The following is an 18,303-nucleotide window of genomic DNA, read 5'->3' on the forward strand; positions in this document are numbered from 1 at the left end:
AATCTGAATGTCATACTTGGAGAAGCGGAAACCTGAGCAAAATCAAACACTAAAATGGAAGCTTATTAAAATATCTACACCTCAAATCTATACTTTTCTATGTGATACTAAATTTAATAATAAGGATTATCTTAAGAATGCTGCTAAATGAGGGAACTTTGACCTAATGCACAGAATAAAGTGCTAACAATATACCTAAAGTTGGAAGGCTTCTTCAATGAGAAATCAACTTACTTATTTCTGCTTTTAACATAAAAAATGCATGTCTCCTACTTTTAGTAGAAAATGTTTTAATTTCTAAATTTGTTAAAAACTCGTAATTTCCAATATTAACACAATAGGCCTTCACGTGTAAGAAAATCTAGATCCACACACTTATTTTTCATCTGCATTTATGACCCACCTGCGGACAACTGCTAAGCTGCTGCGAGCGGTGCTAACCAGGCCAGGCAGACTCAGACTTTGTTTACACAGACACTGCTCTTTGAAGTTACTTGTTCGCGTGCTTTCTCCACTTATGGGTTTAAAGCTTTGTGAGATCTTATTCTTCCTGATTACAAAATGCCCTGTTGGCAAAGCTGATGATCCTTGTGGAATATTTTGTAATTGCTAAGATCGGTTGCCATAAATCTAGAATATTGTCTTTCAATTTTTTCTAGCTTTAAATATTTTGTTCCTTTTCTGTCATTTTAGTCTTTTTTATGTTAGTAAAAGAAGTTTCGGATGTTAGGTAATAAGTGAGCACATTCTTAGTGCAAATCCTAAATAGAGATCTGTAGTTACAAGCATTAAGAAATAAATAAAAGAACCTACAATTCATAGGAATAGTTTAGTTCATTGGGCAGGGATTTTATATGTTCTTAGACACCTTTAAGCCAATTATTAGCTTCTTTTATATCTTCAATTTAAAATAGGACTTCCAGCAAAGATGGAGGTGTAGGTAGATACACTTTGCCTCCTTGCACAACCAAAAGAAGGACAACAACAAATTTAAAAATAAAAAACAACCAGAACAGCCAGAAAATCAGACTGTATAGAAGTCTGAAAACCAAGGAGTTAAAGCAGAAACATTTACCCAGACTGGTAGGAGGGGAAAAAAAAAATAGAATCAGGTGAAGTTCAGAGAAGGGTGAGATTCTTGACTTTTTATTTCTCTTCCTATGTCCATTAATTAATTATACATTAACCAACAATGTTGCTGTTTGGCTTAACAGAAATTTAGAGTATAATTCATTTCACAATTACTATTGCACAGTCATTTAGTGGATGCCTATAAAATGTTTGAAATATAACAAAAACCGTGCTAATATATCCATAACTAGCATACTTGTCTATCTGCAAATTCAAGAATCCCATGAGATGGCTTAAAGTCTTCTGGGCCAGCGCTGTCCGGTGTTGCTTTCCAATACACATTCACTGCGCCAAAGCTTCCAGCCAGCCGGACTACAGGAACTCGAAGAATGTTCAAGGGTGGAGGCACCTCATAGGCAGTAATAACTCCAACAGCATCCTGCAGGTGAAGAATACAAGTTAAAATGAAAGACAAAAGAAACTCTTAACTCATCACTTTCTAAATTCATTATTTGTACTTGTCCTAAACTTCACCTTTCAAAGTAGAAATCTATAGTTGGACATAAGTATGCATAACAGGTCTTCAGAACTCCTATATTTAAATGTAGTATGAATGAATTTACTTAATCCCTTGGTTTAGCTCAAACAAAACTAAAAATTAGTTTTCAAGACAAATTTTAAGATTATTTATAAGTATCTTAAAGATTATTTAAGATATTTATAAGTATCTTCAGGCAAAGCCACTTGTTTTGCAGAAAATATGAGATACTGGCCAAATCGGCAGGTGCAAGCTTCTGTATTACTACTATAAACATGTGAAAGTTCATCTCACCCTGGTAACATGAAACTTAAAAATTCCTCTTGGATCATCATTTTCTTCTATCATTATCTCAACGATTTCCATCCCAGGCCTCCGAACACTGGGCTGGCCTGCTGAGAAGTCAGAGTTCACCAGGTACACCTCGGTGATGTTGACAATGAATCCTTCCTCCAATTCAGGAGCATCATCCTGGAGGTGGGCAGAGAGGCAGAGGGAGAGAAACGGCATTTTATTCTTTCTAAATATATTTTATGTACTTTGGGTAGTTGACATTTTTCAGTAAGGAACAGATGAGTCTCCACAGGAATGGGAAGCTCTACCACACATGTAAAAAAGATTTCTCTTTATATTTTAATACATTCCTATTGACAACATCAGAATCTTAGGGGATACTCAAGCTTTTCAGTAATGTTTTAATAGAAGCCTCATACTTATTAGAAAGTAAAATAATTTTTAGAATTCTATCCTACAATTTTGACCTTACTGTATTGAATATGTTTTACATATACGATACCCCCCCAAATTTAGGACAAACTGTTTTACACTTAGATGTAAATGCCGCATCTTAAAAGTGAAAGCCCTAGAGTGGTAAATCTTGCATTTCCTACATTTCAATTAACTTTTGTAGGATTACATAATGTAGGATTATGTAGGAATTACGTAACTTTTTAAAGATTGTTACCTTAGTTTTGAATAGGTAATAAAAAATTTCAAAAGATAAAAAGAAAACATAGTGAAAAGGAGAGGAAACTTGCTCTGCGCCATCCTCCATGGCTTTCCTCTGTCCCCTCCAGGAGCCATCATCACCTAGCACCGCTGGTACCACTGTCGGCACCACTAACATTATTATATGCAGTGTTTACTTAACAAGGCATGGCACAGTTAATATCATACACAGTATTATATAAGTACACTATTTAACTATATAATATTCTAAACAACACTATTAACTACTTTGTTTCTTCAAGATCATTAAGATAAGAAAGAGACAGAGAATGCTAAAACCAGATCTAAACCATCTGAAGACTAATCTTGATTCAAGTAATTTATCATTAAATGAAAATATTGCCCTATCAAACCATCAATAAAAATAACCACATTGATTTGCACATTTTATGATTTCATTTATAAATTAAAACATTTAACCAACCAACAAAATATTGGATTGAAATCAGGCATATAATCATATTTATTGTAGCCTAGACTCACCGGCAAAATAGCGACTTTGACATAAGTTTTTTTAATGTGTTCTTTCATTATTATTATTGTTTCTTGTAGCACATAATCTTCATTCTCAGTAGCTTGTTTATTGATGGGCAGTAAGAAATTGGGTTTAGCTATCAAGTGAACGGCCACATCTCCACGTAGTCCTTTATTTCGAACAATTTGTAACTGAAGGATGGTGATGTTCTCTGTGGGACAGATGCCTCAAGTAAGTAAGATTTTCTATCTGCTGTCAGTGCTATTCCAACTTAGGGTAGAGTGTTCTGCACTATTCCTTTTAGACAGTTAAGGAATGAGAGGTGGAACAAAGACAATGTTTATTCCCAAGGAGTATTTTGTGCTTTGCTTACCTTTGTCCCCAAAGTTGTGCTGAGAATCACCACACACTGCTAGCACTATAACCCAGTTCCAAACCCTCACTTTCCAGCTTACTCTCCTGTGTTGCCTATGCCATGCACTTTAACGGAAATTGCTGATAATCATAGGAAAGTGCACACATGCAGGTTGAGCAGAGGTGCTAATGACAAATGCTAAGAAGATTCCTCAAAAATGAAAAATTAAACACCAAAGTCATCACTTAATAACTAATCATTACAACAATTTTGTTTTTATAGTGAGATGCCTATTACAAGGCTCACTGTACTCCACAGCACCTATTTTTATTTCATTTCTCAATTTAAAAAATTTAATTTGCCATATAAAAGAATAAAAAGTGCTTGTCAATCTTCCTTACTCGTCTATGAATTTCTACTAACCAAATACTGTCTTTGTTTCCAGAACAAACAGCACAATTTCTGGTACTTACTAGCTGCTTCAAAATTATCTGTTAAATAAATAAATGAACAGGTCAGTTAATTTTAATTCTATTGCTTCTATTCCTATATATACAGAAATAAAAAGGCCCAGGTGCATAATCATATGACATTTTTTCCATCAACTACTTAAGTGAAAGGTCCTTGAAAGATGTCCATGCCCCTATCAGAAAATTTCAGAAACTTTACACAGCATATTCTAAATACATACATCTTATATACAGAGGTGGGCAAAGACAGGGTTACAGTTGTGAGTCCACAAAACAGAGTTTATTCTTATATTATTATTGATTAATTATTGTATTATTTATTAGTATTATATATTTGCATACAAACACCTGTCAACATACTTTTGACAACCTCTGTGTGTATGTGTATATATATGTATATATACTTTAAAAAAATCTTAGTTATTTCTAGAGAGAGGGGAAGGAGGGAGAAAGGGAGAGAAACATCGATGCGTGAGCAACACATCAATCAGTTGCCTCTCATGTGCCCACAACTGTGGACCTGGCCTGCAACCGGGCATGTGCCCTGACAGGGAATCGAATTGGCGACCTTTTGGTTTGCAGGGGGTGCTCAATCCACTGAGCCACACCAACCAGGGCATATATATTTTTAATTAAATAAGTTAAATGACCTTCATCTGCAAAAGTACATTTTTATACTGATATGAATAGTTATTTAGACAAAGACTTCAGCACTAAGCTCAAAGGAAATATGGACCGGTCACTTTATTTCAGAGAAAATATTACTTTAATTACTACTTCAGAGTACAATAACACCTGGGGTACCACATGCATTTCTCTGTGTTGCTCCTTATTGCCTATAACTATCAAAAATCTATAGAGAGGAAATCTGAGTGAGGAAACAGGACAGATAAGTAAAGGATAAAAAAGAGAAAATAAAATAAAAACCAATCCACTTTACTGAAATGATTTACTAAAATATGAATATTTCTATAATGATAAAAATGTCTCAAAAAAGTAAAAGTATTTTCTATGTCATTATTGCTGAATGTTTACATGATCACAAAGTTCAATAAATATAAACAAAAAGCAAAAAGGATTATGACCCATCAAACTACAAAATATCACATAAAAAGAGAAATGTACATTTCTAATAAATATTTGAGTTAAACCATCCAATAAAACTTACTAGAAATATGTTTAACAAGACTTACCTTTGGGCTCCGCCACTCTCACAAAGAGAGACTCGGCCTGCCAGCCCACCACGCCATGGGGTGAGTCGCTGGGCAGAGTGGTTATCACAGACTTCTTTCTTCTCTGGTCCACAGCAGCACCTTTGGACGGGTCCGCGAGCCCTTCTGTGCTCACGTGGGTGAGTGTCACAATCACAGTCTCAGAGAGCTCTGGCACATCATCAGCAAGCACAGTCAGAGTGATTGTAGACAGAGCCTGGCCTTCAGAAAAGGAAATCTAAAATTTTTAAAAGAAAAGATTGTACTTATTTTTTCATTATCACTGGGCAGTAGAATATCAGAAGTTTAGATTTGTTTCCTATTGGCCACAACTTAAATAACAGAGATATTTAAGTAACATATCTGGAAATCAAACATCTTTCACATTGAAAGAAGAAGATTGTTAGGAAAAAAAATAGACCATTACTAAAACTTAAGCTAATAAAACATGAAGCCAAATTGCCATATCTTGAAGCCTACATTCTATTAAAATACAGAGTACACAGTCTCCCTCTGAATCTATGCCCTCAATCCCATACATAAAAACTAGAAACATTAACAAGGTGGCATATACTTTAAATAATTTTCTCTACAAGATTTTGCCAGAATTGCTATTTCCCTTGGGTAAACTTTGATTAGATGTAGCATTTAACAATGATTCAAGCAAAACACAGGTAGAGAACAAAGAATAGGCAGAGATACAAATCAGAAAATGTCTTTTTTAAAATTTTTTTATTGTATTTTTTCCATGACCACTTAGTCCCCTTTTACCCCCTCCCCCAGCAATCACCACACTGTTGTCCAGGCCCACGAGTCCTTTTCCCTTTTTGTCAATCCCTCCACCCCCTGACCTCTCCCCACTTAGCTGTCACCCTACTCTCTATCTATGAGTCTGTCTCTATTTTACTTGTCAGTTCAGTTCAGAGCATCTTTCTTTTCCTTTCATGTCTCCACTGTCTGAAGGGTCAAACCTGAATTTGCTAAATGGCATCACGTTCTTTCCAATAGGGCTTCTTGCTGCTTCTTGAATGTCGTTTACCATGGTTCCCCACCTCATGCCTTATTCTCCAGCAATATGGCTGCAAACTATAGTTATTCAAACTAGCATTACAGGCCTATTTTGCTGACATTCATCTCTCCAGGAAACTCAATGTCCATCACTCAACATCTCAGCATCTCTGGTCTGCTTTTTTATACATCAGGCTATTTTACAGAAACTTGTTCACTATTTACTGCTTCCATTTTACCCAAATCTTGAAACCCCACTTCCACCTCCAGTTGGATTGGTTTTAACTTTCTGACAATGTAATGCATACACAATTTGGCCAACCGATGTACTGAACCTCAAAAGGAATGACTTTTTTATAGACGGTTTTTGCATTATAGAAAAAAAGAACAATAATCACAACAATAAAATTAACCTTAAATTGTATCCCTCTCTATGGTGATTACAATCCAGCGTTGCCGTGGTCAAACACAAACACTTTATCATGAAGCGGGGTTTGGCGCCATGCATCAATAATAACCATACTTCAAAAGTGACTCTTCTATAATTTTATAAAGTACGTACCACTCCTGAGGTAGGAAATACATCACTGATACTTCCGTCAGCTTCCCACGCTACGGTTATACGGCCGTAAGTTCCTTTTAAGCGCTCGACATTCAGGGTTACTAGGCTATCTTGCTCCATTTCTTCCACTTGCTTATATAGTGAATTCTGAAAAATTACCGGATGTGATAAAGGTCATTTGAAATTATCTATGTAGGCTTTTAGTCCATGCTACCAAGCGTTTGCAAACTTCACAGTATGAAGCAACATAATGCACTGTGAAAAACAATAATTAAAAAAACATAATATAGGGTGACTGTGATTTCATTAAAAAACATGGATGTTTGAAAAAGTAAAAGACTGAGTTAAAATAAATGAAAATATTAATTTTTTAGGATTATATTTTTGTGTTCCTGTTTCTACATTTTTTTGAATTTTCTTCAATGAACATATACTATTTTTATACTCAGACATAATACACTTTTTTGAAAACGTTACACATAGCACATAAAAAGTTTGTGGAATGGAAAGGACAATAGAGTTAGGAGGAGAAAGAAGTTTTTCTCTTTGCAACCTCTGGTAATCCCTCTAGGTCTTTGCTTTCTATTTATAAAGTAAGTGTTTAATCAACATGATCTCCAAGGTCCCATCCGCATGAACGATGTCATGAGAATCGGGCTCTTTCTGATCATTTACACTGTTTCTTAGCCTTAAATTTATATTCTCTGAAATGCGTCCACAGGCTGCCGTTCCCATTGATGCTTCATCTAGCTCACGGTCTTTGTGACCATCGTTCCTGCCAGAAACATCCTTTTTCCTCATGTCTGAACGGCTTCCTCTCTTCTCGTCTCTACTTCTTACCTCTCTCCTTCGTTCCAAACTAATTTTTACCTCCGTGAGCCTATAACATTCCTTGTCTGACACCTGCAACATCTCTTGACAGCCATTTAATGAACTTTTTCCTCAAAATTATCATTCCAAAGAATCCCCCCTTTATAATATTCCTGATTTCTCTATATGTGATAAAGCAAAAACATGGAGTATAATGATTTTTAAAAATCTTTCCAGTAAGATTTGTCTTGTCTTTTTACTCCGGCAATCTGAAAAGAGATGCCCCCATTAGTTTCTTTAAGTTTCTATTTAGAATGTTAATTTGAATAGATACCTGATCTTATAGCAATATTTTACACAGCATTTTAACACAATGTTACAGATGTTACATAGTTATAAAATCTTGCTCAAGGCCATCAAACATTCCTGCAGAAAATGCCTTGATTTTAAATATGCATATAATTAGTTCACAAAAAACAATGCCTTTTTTAAAAAAAAATTTATTGTTTTTAAAAAGAAGCTCTCTCTGGCTCCATGCCCTCTATTAATAAGGTTAGTAAAATGAAGATTTAATACAGCCTGAAAATATTCAAGAAACTCTCATTATCTACTACATCTCATCTTAGACCAAGGTTGTCCAAAAAGAGAAACCCAGAACACTATCTATTGATAGAATTAAACCACTTTGCATTGAGGTCTCTAGAACAATTCTGCAACAAGCTTCAGGAAGAGAAATCTATCATGCTAAAGCAGGTGAGAAACAGAACATACTCTCCATCTGCAGCAAGGCTTCAAGGTGAGAATGGAACTGGGCAGCAGAGAACTATGGCCTTGCCCCAGGAGCCCCAGCCCTGCCCTGCAGGCTTACAGGAGATCCTGGGAGGGCATGTGAGTGCTCCTTCCCCCCTGGCACAACAACACGTTCACACTAGGGACCCACTGAGTGCCAGGCACTTTCCTGGTGAGTGATAAGGCTGTGAACAAAGTGGAATTCCAGATCTCATACTCTTCTGTTCTAGTATAAAGAAATGACAATAGACAAATGAGTCTTTTTAAGTGTCATAAGGAAGAATAAGGCAGAATAAAAAGGTATTGAGGAGTTGAAATTTCCAATCAGGGAAGGCCTTTCTGGAAAGGAGACATTTTAGTGGAGACCTGAGTAAAGCAAGGAAATGAATGAATCATGTACAAAGGTCGTCTTCTGTCTTTCCAACCCCCCACTTGGCCTTAGCCCCTACAGTTCACATCTTAGAGCTAAACTGTCCTAACACAGTAGCCACTGGCCACATGTGACTAGTCTGTAAGTGTAAAATGCACACTGAATTCGAAGATTAAGTATGAAAAAGAATGTAAAATATTTCATCAGTAATTTTGTATTGATTACATGTTGAAATGATATTTCAAATACACTGGGTTAAGTAAAACACATTAAAACTAACTTCACCTGTTTCCTTTTCCTTTTTAAGTGACTACTAGGAAACATAAAATTACATATCTGGCTTACATTATATTTCTATAATACAATATATAAGCTGACCTGCCTTGAGTTCAGTGATGGGCCAGGCCGGGTAACTGGGTGACCCTGCAACCCTTATAAGCAAGTGACTCAGGGCATCAGGATGTGGAAAACTCCTCACTGTATCCCTGAAGCCTGCTCCTCCTACAGTGGTCTGTATCTTGGTGAAAGGCAAATCCATGCCTCCTGTATCTCTATCAATTGTTGCTGCATTACTTCAATAGTCTCCTAGTTGGTCTATTTCTGTCCTTGCCCACTTACAATCTAGTTTCAATTACATAGCAAGAATGTCCTTTTAAAAGGTCAGATCATGTTGCTCTTCTACTCTGACCCTCCAAAAGCTCCCCATATCCCTCAAAATCTTCTCATTTCCCTCAGAGGCCAAATTCATTATGACACTAAGGGGCTTGTGCCAAAGAGAAAACATAGCAGGCCTCACAGCTGTCCTTCAAAAGGCCTGCTTACAAAATTGGCCCTTGGCTGGTGTCTGAACTTGAATTTCAGGATGGTTCCCACCATTTCCAGAACTGATAACAAGCTCCCTTTGCCCAAACTGTTTGAACATACAAGATGGTTTGTGCTGAACCCCTGTTTTCTTTCTGGAATCTGGAATTTTGCTGTGTGCCAGGTAGAGGGTGTCTACATGATTGGTCCCCAATTCACTCTGAGCCTTCCTGGGTGGCAACACTTCTCATATGTTGTCACAACTTAACTTGATGCTGTGGACTCCACTGGGAGGGAACTCTTGGAAGTTGACACCTAGTTTCCTCCAGACTTCATCCCATGAGGCTCCTCCCAGAGCTGATTTTGTTTTGTAGCCTTTCAGTGTAATAAATCAGTCATCAAAAATAATGACATGCTGAGTCCTGCAATCCTCCTTGCAATTCCTTGAACCTGTGCATACTGGTGGGGATCCCTGACTGTGCACCTGGTGGGCCTCACCTGCTCTAGCAGAGTTCCGATGGGCAAGGACTCCTTTCAGGGCTGATCTACTAGCTGATGGTTTCTGCCTGCCTCAATTGCCCTTCCCCCAGAAATGTGTGTGACTCACTTCCTCATCTCCTCCAGGCCTTTGTCCTCAAGGCACTTCCTCAGAGCAGCCCTCCCTGACAGCCCATTTTCTCTTTGCCCCCCACACAGCCTCCACCCCCTCCCTCACGCTCTCCATCTGCCTTCCCTGCCTGATGGTTCTCCATGGCACTTATTACCATCAGACAGAGTTACAGATGTTTCTTACATCTTTGCTTATTGTCTTTCTCCCCTGACCCCTGTCTCTACAATTTAAGGACCATGAGGATAGAGATTTTTATTTTTTCATTTTCTGACATACCTCTAGCACCTGAAACAGTATCTGGTACCTAGGTGTTTGTTAAATATCTGCTGAATGAATGAATGAGTGAATGAATGAATGAATGACCGAACGAACCAATGAAGGAATGCACTTGTTACCCAGGTCTGGCAAATGACACCTAAGAAGAGTTTCTAGAGGCTTTTGAGAAACTTTTTCCTCACACTGATAGCCACATAAAGAATCTCACTCTCCCTAGCTGGACCTGAACAAGAAAGCAGTAGCCCTAACACCAACATCAGCTTTCGAACAACCAAACCAAAGACCATCTTTGTATTAGCAAAGTGGAGATAGAAAGAAAGAACCTGAGCCATGGTGACAAAGTATTCAATTAGCCTCGCAGCCCACCTTCTTTCTCTGTGGACACACTCTTGGTGTTTAAGCCAGTATGAATTGGTTTTCCTTACTTTCAGAATATTTCAGAGAAAGAATAAGACAGCCACATCTATAACTCTACCTAAGAAATCAGGATGCACCTTGCAAACAGGACTGAATTATACAATATGAATGGGTGTCCTTTTACTATTTGGTAAAGGAATATGAAGCCTGGGCACAGAAGCTGACCTGGATGGTTTGCATAATTCTCTCTCCTCAGGAGAAAGTATCTCCACATGCACCACGTGGATACAGTTGCAAATCAATCTCTCTCCCCCCCTCACCCCACCACAGAAATAACAAAGGCTTAATAGGACAGTAAATATTTGCAGATAATGTGCGTGACCAGACACAGTGTTTGGAATTTGCTTCATCATTATCCTCTGAAAACAGAGCTAACAGTAAATTCAAACTCCTGGGCCAAGGCCAATTGGTACCATTTCAAATTCAATCTTATAAAAGGAAAAAATAAAGTTTAGGACCAGCTGACTGCAACAGTCCAGTGGGTAAGACTATAAATTGCAAGGCATCAGTAGAATTCAGCTTAAGAATGCACAGTAGGGGGTAAAGCAGGGAAAGGGAAGGAAGGCTTAAGATACACAAAGCACGTAATAACTCACATATAAATACAGTGAACAAATCATTCTCATTTCCAAGTGTGGGATCTTTGGTATCATTACCTGAGCAAATCCAACAACTCCATAGGCATCATCATTAGACAGGATAGTTATCCGGACATAACTGTTAATACCAATCTCTGCTCCTCCTTTGGGATTTTTAAGCTGAACTCTGAAGGATTCTTCCTCCTCTGGAACTGTGTCATCAAGAATATTTACTGCGATTACAGCTTCTCTGTCACCAGGTTTAAATATCAGTTCCCCTGAACTGGCATAAGAAAAATGTATAAAATAAGTCAACTACAACAAATTAAAGACATATACATATTTCATTACTCATAAAACTATTATAGCATTGACTGACATTTAAAGTTTGGAAAAATCACATGTTATAAATAAAATTTTAATCTGAGGCATTCATATAATACTATCTCGGTAGAATAAACATTAGAAATGGGTAACAACCAAAATTTCTAGTTTAAAAATAGCTCTTACATACATTTTTCAGTTATTAAAAAAATACTTAGAACTTAGGTGCTATATAGAGTTATGGTGAGTGTAAGGACAGCATAAACGTTGAACCTACCTAGGAATAAAGTCAGACTGGCTCGAGACGTAGGCCAGCTCATATATGTGTGAATGGGTGGCTCCCACTAGGGCAATTAAATTCTTGCTTGAATTAAGGGACTTTACTGTAACAGAAGCTGCATCGCGAGCAGAAGGTGCTTCCAGAATGAAAGAAAACTGATTCAGCTCTGAATTCCAGCAGTAAAGAGCAGACACAGCGTGGCCAATAAGAAGTATGTGGACTGCAGGAAGGAAGAAAAAGGCAGCTAGGGTGAAATATAACCTGTCACCTCACATGCTCCCTACACCGGTGCCAGGGCAAAATCTCTCCAACTCTCGAAGTTGCACTTTGATTTCTGAAGTAATACATGATTCAACTTCTAGAATAACTGACTGTAAATATGATTTTTAAATGCTGTGGAATGGTCAAGCCAGCCTGACAATGTACCCACAATCCACCTAAAAAAGTGATCCTTGCATGGTAAAAGCCATGTGGATTTTGGACTCATTCATATGCACCTCAATATTTACTTATTGAATGGCATGCTAGGATATTTTTGAAAGTAAAAAATACCCATAATCCTACCACTAAATGTTTCACTTTTGCATTTTCCTTCCAGTCACTATCTATATGAATTCATAACTTGCATAGTAATAACAGTCTAAATACAAAAATTCTTAATTAAAATGCTTAATAGTATATTTATAGTATACTGTGTATAGTATACTATATACTGTGTATAGTTGTATATGTAGCTACATAACATTCAATTTTATAATTTTAATGCATAATCTATAGGGTTGACCTTAAAATATATATATAATATTGTCTTCTATATAGTTTTTCACAACTAATCCTTATTTTAATTATTTTCACTTGATAAATTCTTGTTTTAGTTTTTTATTATTTATTTTTATGTTTTATATTTAGAAAGAGGGAAAGGGAAGGAGAAAGAGAGGGAGAGAAACATCGATGTGAGAAGCATCAATCAGTTGCCTCCGTACACACTGTAACTGGAGACCAAACCCATAACCCGGGCAAGTGCCCTGACAGGGAATCCAATCAGCAACCTTTCACTTTGCAGGATGACACCGAACCAACTGAGACATACCGTTCAGGGCTTCACTTGATAAATTCTAAAGGTAGTTAATGAAGCCAAAGAATGTAATTTATGATCTTAGAATATGTTCTGCCAATCCTTTCTGAAATGTTGTTAGGAAACCACGCTCTTCCTAATTCAAAGCAATGGCACATATCTGGATTCACAGAAATTAGAAGGAGAGGGGTACTACACTGTATACAATATTAAAAAATCTCCAGACTTAAAACTAGGAAGAAAAGGGTGAAGACACAGAGAAATGAGCATAAATTCCAGCACCTGCTGAAACACACTAGGACATAAACATATCTAATAAGATTGACTGAGTAGTAAAACAGCACATAGAACCAGAAACCATGAGTCTCTTCCAAAATTTTGTCCCATAGGATAAAATGGAGAGTCCCATATTCTTACTCTTAAATATCAAGAACTACTGATTATATTGATTATATTTATCTACAGGAATTAATTTAACTACTATTGAAATTTAGTAAATGTTACATAAAAGGTAGAGACAAAGTGGTTACTAATAAATCTGTATTTTCAAAATGATCATATATTTTTCATAAAGCTTAGTAAAACTGGAGACATTCAGTAAACAGCAAACTCCTCAAATGGATCTCAGCACTTCTCAAGTTTAACTGATTCTACAGTCTCAGGCAAAACCATAATCTAAAGTTTCTGAACATCACTGATTAGGAATCTTAATCTCTGGAGATAAACTCTATTCACGTCCTCACAACATGATTACTGTGACCAGGCAGCAAACAGGTAATCAGACAATCAGAGGAGGAGGTAGAGGGGTTTGAATCTGCACATGTGTACGCAGAGAGTATTTTCTCAGAAAATAGACATTTGTACTATTTAAGATCATAAAACTGGGCCAGGAAATGTATGAGGGGGAAAAAACTATACTCGAGGAACATTACTTTTTAATACTTTTTTTTCTCAATCACAGTTTACTTTGTATTGGCTTCAGTTGTACAGCATAGTGGTTAGTCAAGCATGCACATTATAATGTTCCCCTCGGTGTTTCCAGCACCCACCTGGCACCACACAAAGTTACTGCAGATTATTAACTACATTCCCTATGTTGTACTTTACATCCCCGTGACTATTCTGTAACTACCAATTTGCACTTCTTAATCCCTTCACCGCTTTTCACCCAGTCCTCCAATTCCCTTCCCCTCTGGCAAACACCAGCATGCTCTCTCTCTATGAATTGATTTGGGAAGAGGATTTTAACTAGTACTGATTATAGAATGCTCTTCCAGTTAGCAAAACTAAAAATAAAAATTTTTAAGTCTCTCAAATGAAAGCAAATGGATGAGATTACTTAAGCAGTGAGTGTAAATAAAAAGAAGTTCCAGAAATAAGTACTAGGGCCAAGCATTCCTAACACTCGGAGATCTGGGAACATAAGAAACCAGTGAGAGATGGAGCATCCAGGAAGGGCTTCATGAGAAGCCATGTCCTCAGGAAAGAGCCAAGTTCCAGAGCAAAGAGATGAGAACATTCTGAGAAAAGTTTGAATACAGTGTATCTGTTCCACAGTACATTATGGAAGGATATGGGGAGCTGGGGCAGTGAGAGCTGAGCATCTGGACTGGAAATTGGGGCTCATATGGTCTAGAGCATGAGTAGACCACATGGGAACCAGAATCTCATCCAAGGGGGCCTGTGCTTCTTATGGTGACTGAACAGGGATGAAGGGAGTAATGAGCCGATCCAAATGATTCTCAAAGGTAGTATTTTTGAGAGGCTGAGAGTATCGGGGGACTGGGGAGGAGGGGGTAAGTGTCATTCCAGCAGCACACAGAGCATTGAAGATTACATGATATAATAAAGGACTAGGTCAGGACCTGGGACATAATGTTCAGTAAGTGTTAGCTATAGATTTCCATATTTCCCAAATTTTTTATCTATATATTCTCCTTCATCTGCCCTTTAGAAAGCAGAATTCACAAAAATAAATAAAAAGTGGAATTCAGCAAGGCTTGGTTCGAGAACCCCTCTTCTCACAGTATACAGTCCCTTTCTAAACAATTCCATCTCTGACCGTAGAACACCCACTGTGCATATCTGCAGTCCAGGACTCTCTTCTAAGCTCTGACTAGTAACACTTATTCAATATCTGCACATGAATGACTCAAAGTCATCTCAAATTATTCCAATGAAACTCACTATCTCTGCTCCAAAAGCCTGCCCTTCCTCCCAGTGATCTCCAAAATGGTTATGGAATTACCATGTGCGTGGAAGTTAGGCTCATCCTTGACATCCTCCCCATCACACGCCTCCACATCATCAACTCTTTTGGCTTTGAAATCCACTTCTGTACTTCTGATTTTCATCCTGCATCATCTACCACTTTCCAAACTCCAACATCCAATATCTTTAGTCTGAAATGTACCGTGAACCTCCAGCCTGCCTTCAAAACATCCCTTCCCAGCTTTTCTCCCCATAGCTGTCAAAGTTCCCTTTTTAACACATACACACACACATAGTCTCTGTTTTCTCTCTCTCCTGTGTTGGGAACCGCCCTGCCTGGTTGCAGAGGCTGTAACCCCCCCATGGTTAAGGCTGAGTCAGAGTTGGGACCATAAGCCACGAAGGAGACAAAGCTTATCTCCCTGGCAGGTGTGCCACCTCTGCCCACTTCACCCTACTTGGCCCTGAGCCTGACCAGTTAGCCAATGATGGGTAAGAATCCTCAAGGGAGGATCAACCTAAGACAGGCTCTGGTCACCAGGGATAAGCTTGCAGGGAAGGACTCAGGGGGCTGTGGCAAAAGGGGGTGATTGAGCTACAAAGCCCCTCCGCTTTGAAATAGCCTGAGTCCTCATTCTGTCTGCAAGAAGTCTCCTAATCTCTTGGCTGCTTTACTTCCCTGTCTGACTTGAGCCTGAAGCGATAACAGAGGGCAGGGCAGTCCTGTGCTGGGAGGGGTGGATTCCCTGGGGAATCAGGCCTAACAAAAATACACACATTCCTGTGAAACCTACTTAATTTGTACCCTCAGTTTAAGAGATAAGGGTCCAGACCTGAGATGAGTCTGGCGCCTAAAGTTTTATGGCCCTCTAACTAATTGGCTGTAACTCAGAATAAGCCCTCAAAGTTCTCTGCAAATCCTGTATTGTTTAACCCTTACTGTCTGACAATGATTGATGAGCTTTATCTGCATTCCTATGCCAATGAACCTAATAAAAGCCCATGGAGGGAAAGGCTCTGGGCCCTTCTCCTTTGAGAGATCGGCCACCTCTCCTCCCCAAGCAGATCATGTCTTGGAAGACTTATTCTTCATCTGTGGTGGACTGGGGGGCTGTGTTAAAGCTCCCCAACACTCCTGCCCCTCTCCTTCTCTGTCTCATCACCCTCTCACAAAAGACACACCAATACTTTTAGGATAAAGATAATAATCCTCTAAGTCCCTCTCTGGCCTATCTGATTACATTTTCAGTTATACCTTGTACCACTCTCTACTCACTGCCACACTGACCTCTCCCTGGTCTTTTAAAAAATATTTTAATTGATTTGAGAGAGAGAGAGAGAAAGAGAGAGATTGAAGCATAGATTTGTTGTTCCACTTACTTATGCATTCATTGGTTGCTTCTTGTATGTGCCCAGACCAAGAATTGAACCCGCAACCTTCGTGTATCAGGATGATTCTCTACCCAACTGAGCTACCCAGCCATGGCTCTCCGGCCCTTTAAAAGTTCATGCTCACTGCTATCATCTGACCACTGCACATGCTGTTCCCTTAACTAGAGCCTGCCCTGTGCTCAACTTGGCCTCATTAACACATTAATATTAAAAGTTTCTTAAGATAGGACATTTTCTGGGCACCCCATAGCCCGGGACTAGCCCTGTCCATTCTGGGTCATGGCAGTACTTTATCCTTTCATAGCAGTTATCTGTTTGCAGCTGGGAACTTCTGTGATTTTACATAATGTCTCTATTCCCTATAACATGTTAAACTTCTTCAAGGCAGAGATGATGTCTGATTTGCTTAACTGTGTTTCCGTGTTTCCTCAGGGTCTACCACTGTGCTTGATGCACAGTTGGCACTGAAAAATATCTATGACATCATACAGGAGGGAAGACAGAGGGGGAGATTTGTTTATTGTCCTTGCAGCCTTTGTCATATTCATTCTTCTTATTCCTTTTAAAGAATTCAGTCGCCACCCAATAATCTCTGTCAAGTCATGGCTCTAGTCTAATGCTTTTAATAAAACATTTGATACGTTCAAAATAAGAAAATCCTTTAATATTATTTAAAGCTTTCAGCTTTCCCGGGACCTATAATAAGCCATTCTAAATAATTACGTATAATCTTTTCATACTTCTACAACCTCCAGTCACAGAAACAAAAGAAATAGAGACCTCACAATGTGTCACTTAATAAGCCTCTGGCAAATTTTTTCACAAATTCTTTTAGAAAATGTCTCCATTCTATTTTTAAAAAGTCTTTAAAGAAAATTCTATAACTTCAATTAACAGCCCATTCAGGCAGCACTCCTCAGCCTTAAAAAACACCCATTAGGCAGCTTTTCTGAATTACAAGTGACTCAAGAAGATGAAGTTAGTCCACTTGAAAACTTGAAGCAAAAATAATAAAGGTACAAAATTAAAGGACAAGGAGACAAAAACTACACAAATACATGATTAAAGACACATCATTTAGTCTGTGAATCAGTTGCTGAGTGAATGATGAGTACATCACTCGAGCTGTTTATCACAGCACAACGGCACAGAGCTAAGAAGGCCTGTCAGAAGCTGACGGTGTAAAGAGAAGTTATTTAAGGAGAGGATGAGCAGAACAGAGTGGACACTGGACTCTGACAGCAGCGCAGACCTGGTGCGGAGGCCAGGCCACAGAGTCACAGTCCAGATGGGAGGTGGCCGGGTTCCAGGAGAACCTGGGGACAAAGAGCTGAGGGGGGAGGAGTAGGACACATGAAAACAAAGTAAAATGAGATAAACGATCTACAAAAAAGTATCAAGGAGTAAAAGGGGGTCAAATATATGGTGATGGAAAGAGATTTTACTTTGGATGGTGAACACACAATACAATATACAGATGAATGTTATAGAACTGTATGCTTCAAACCTACATAATTTAATTAAGCATCGTCACCTGAATAAATTTAATTCAAAACTTAACAGGTAAATAACCTCTGACTCTTGGCCAACAGTTGCTGTGACTGAAGGTAACCTAAAGGCTACAGAGCCTGATAGAGAAACAACAGGTGGGCACCTAAAAGAAAAACTGCGA

The 18,303-nt window shown here is 38.3% G+C and overlaps 1 protein-coding gene across 1 annotated transcript in view; it reads right to left on the reverse strand.

Annotated features, from left to right (window-relative positions):
* The window catches only part of ADGRV1 (adhesion G protein-coupled receptor V1), a 489,468-nt gene that overhangs the window by 320,280 nt on the left and 150,885 nt on the right, over positions 1-18,303 (reverse strand). The window contains exons 51-57 of the mRNA XM_045197863.2: positions 11,951-12,173; positions 11,428-11,632; positions 6,699-6,845; positions 5,111-5,366; positions 3,101-3,303; positions 1,904-2,080; positions 1,328-1,510 (exon numbers count right to left, since the gene is read on the reverse strand). Coding sequence (XP_045053798.2) covers positions 1,328-1,510; positions 1,904-2,080; positions 3,101-3,303; positions 5,111-5,366; positions 6,699-6,845; positions 11,428-11,632; positions 11,951-12,173 — 1,394 coding nt within the window. The remainder of the gene's footprint in view (positions 1-1,327; positions 1,511-1,903; positions 2,081-3,100; positions 3,304-5,110; positions 5,367-6,698; positions 6,846-11,427; positions 11,633-11,950; positions 12,174-18,303) is intronic.

Source organism: Desmodus rotundus, chromosome 1 (assembly GCF_022682495.2).
Source record: "Desmodus rotundus isolate HL8 chromosome 1, HLdesRot8A.1, whole genome shotgun sequence".
NCBI classification, from domain to species: domain Eukaryota; kingdom Metazoa; phylum Chordata; class Mammalia; order Chiroptera; family Phyllostomidae; genus Desmodus; species Desmodus rotundus.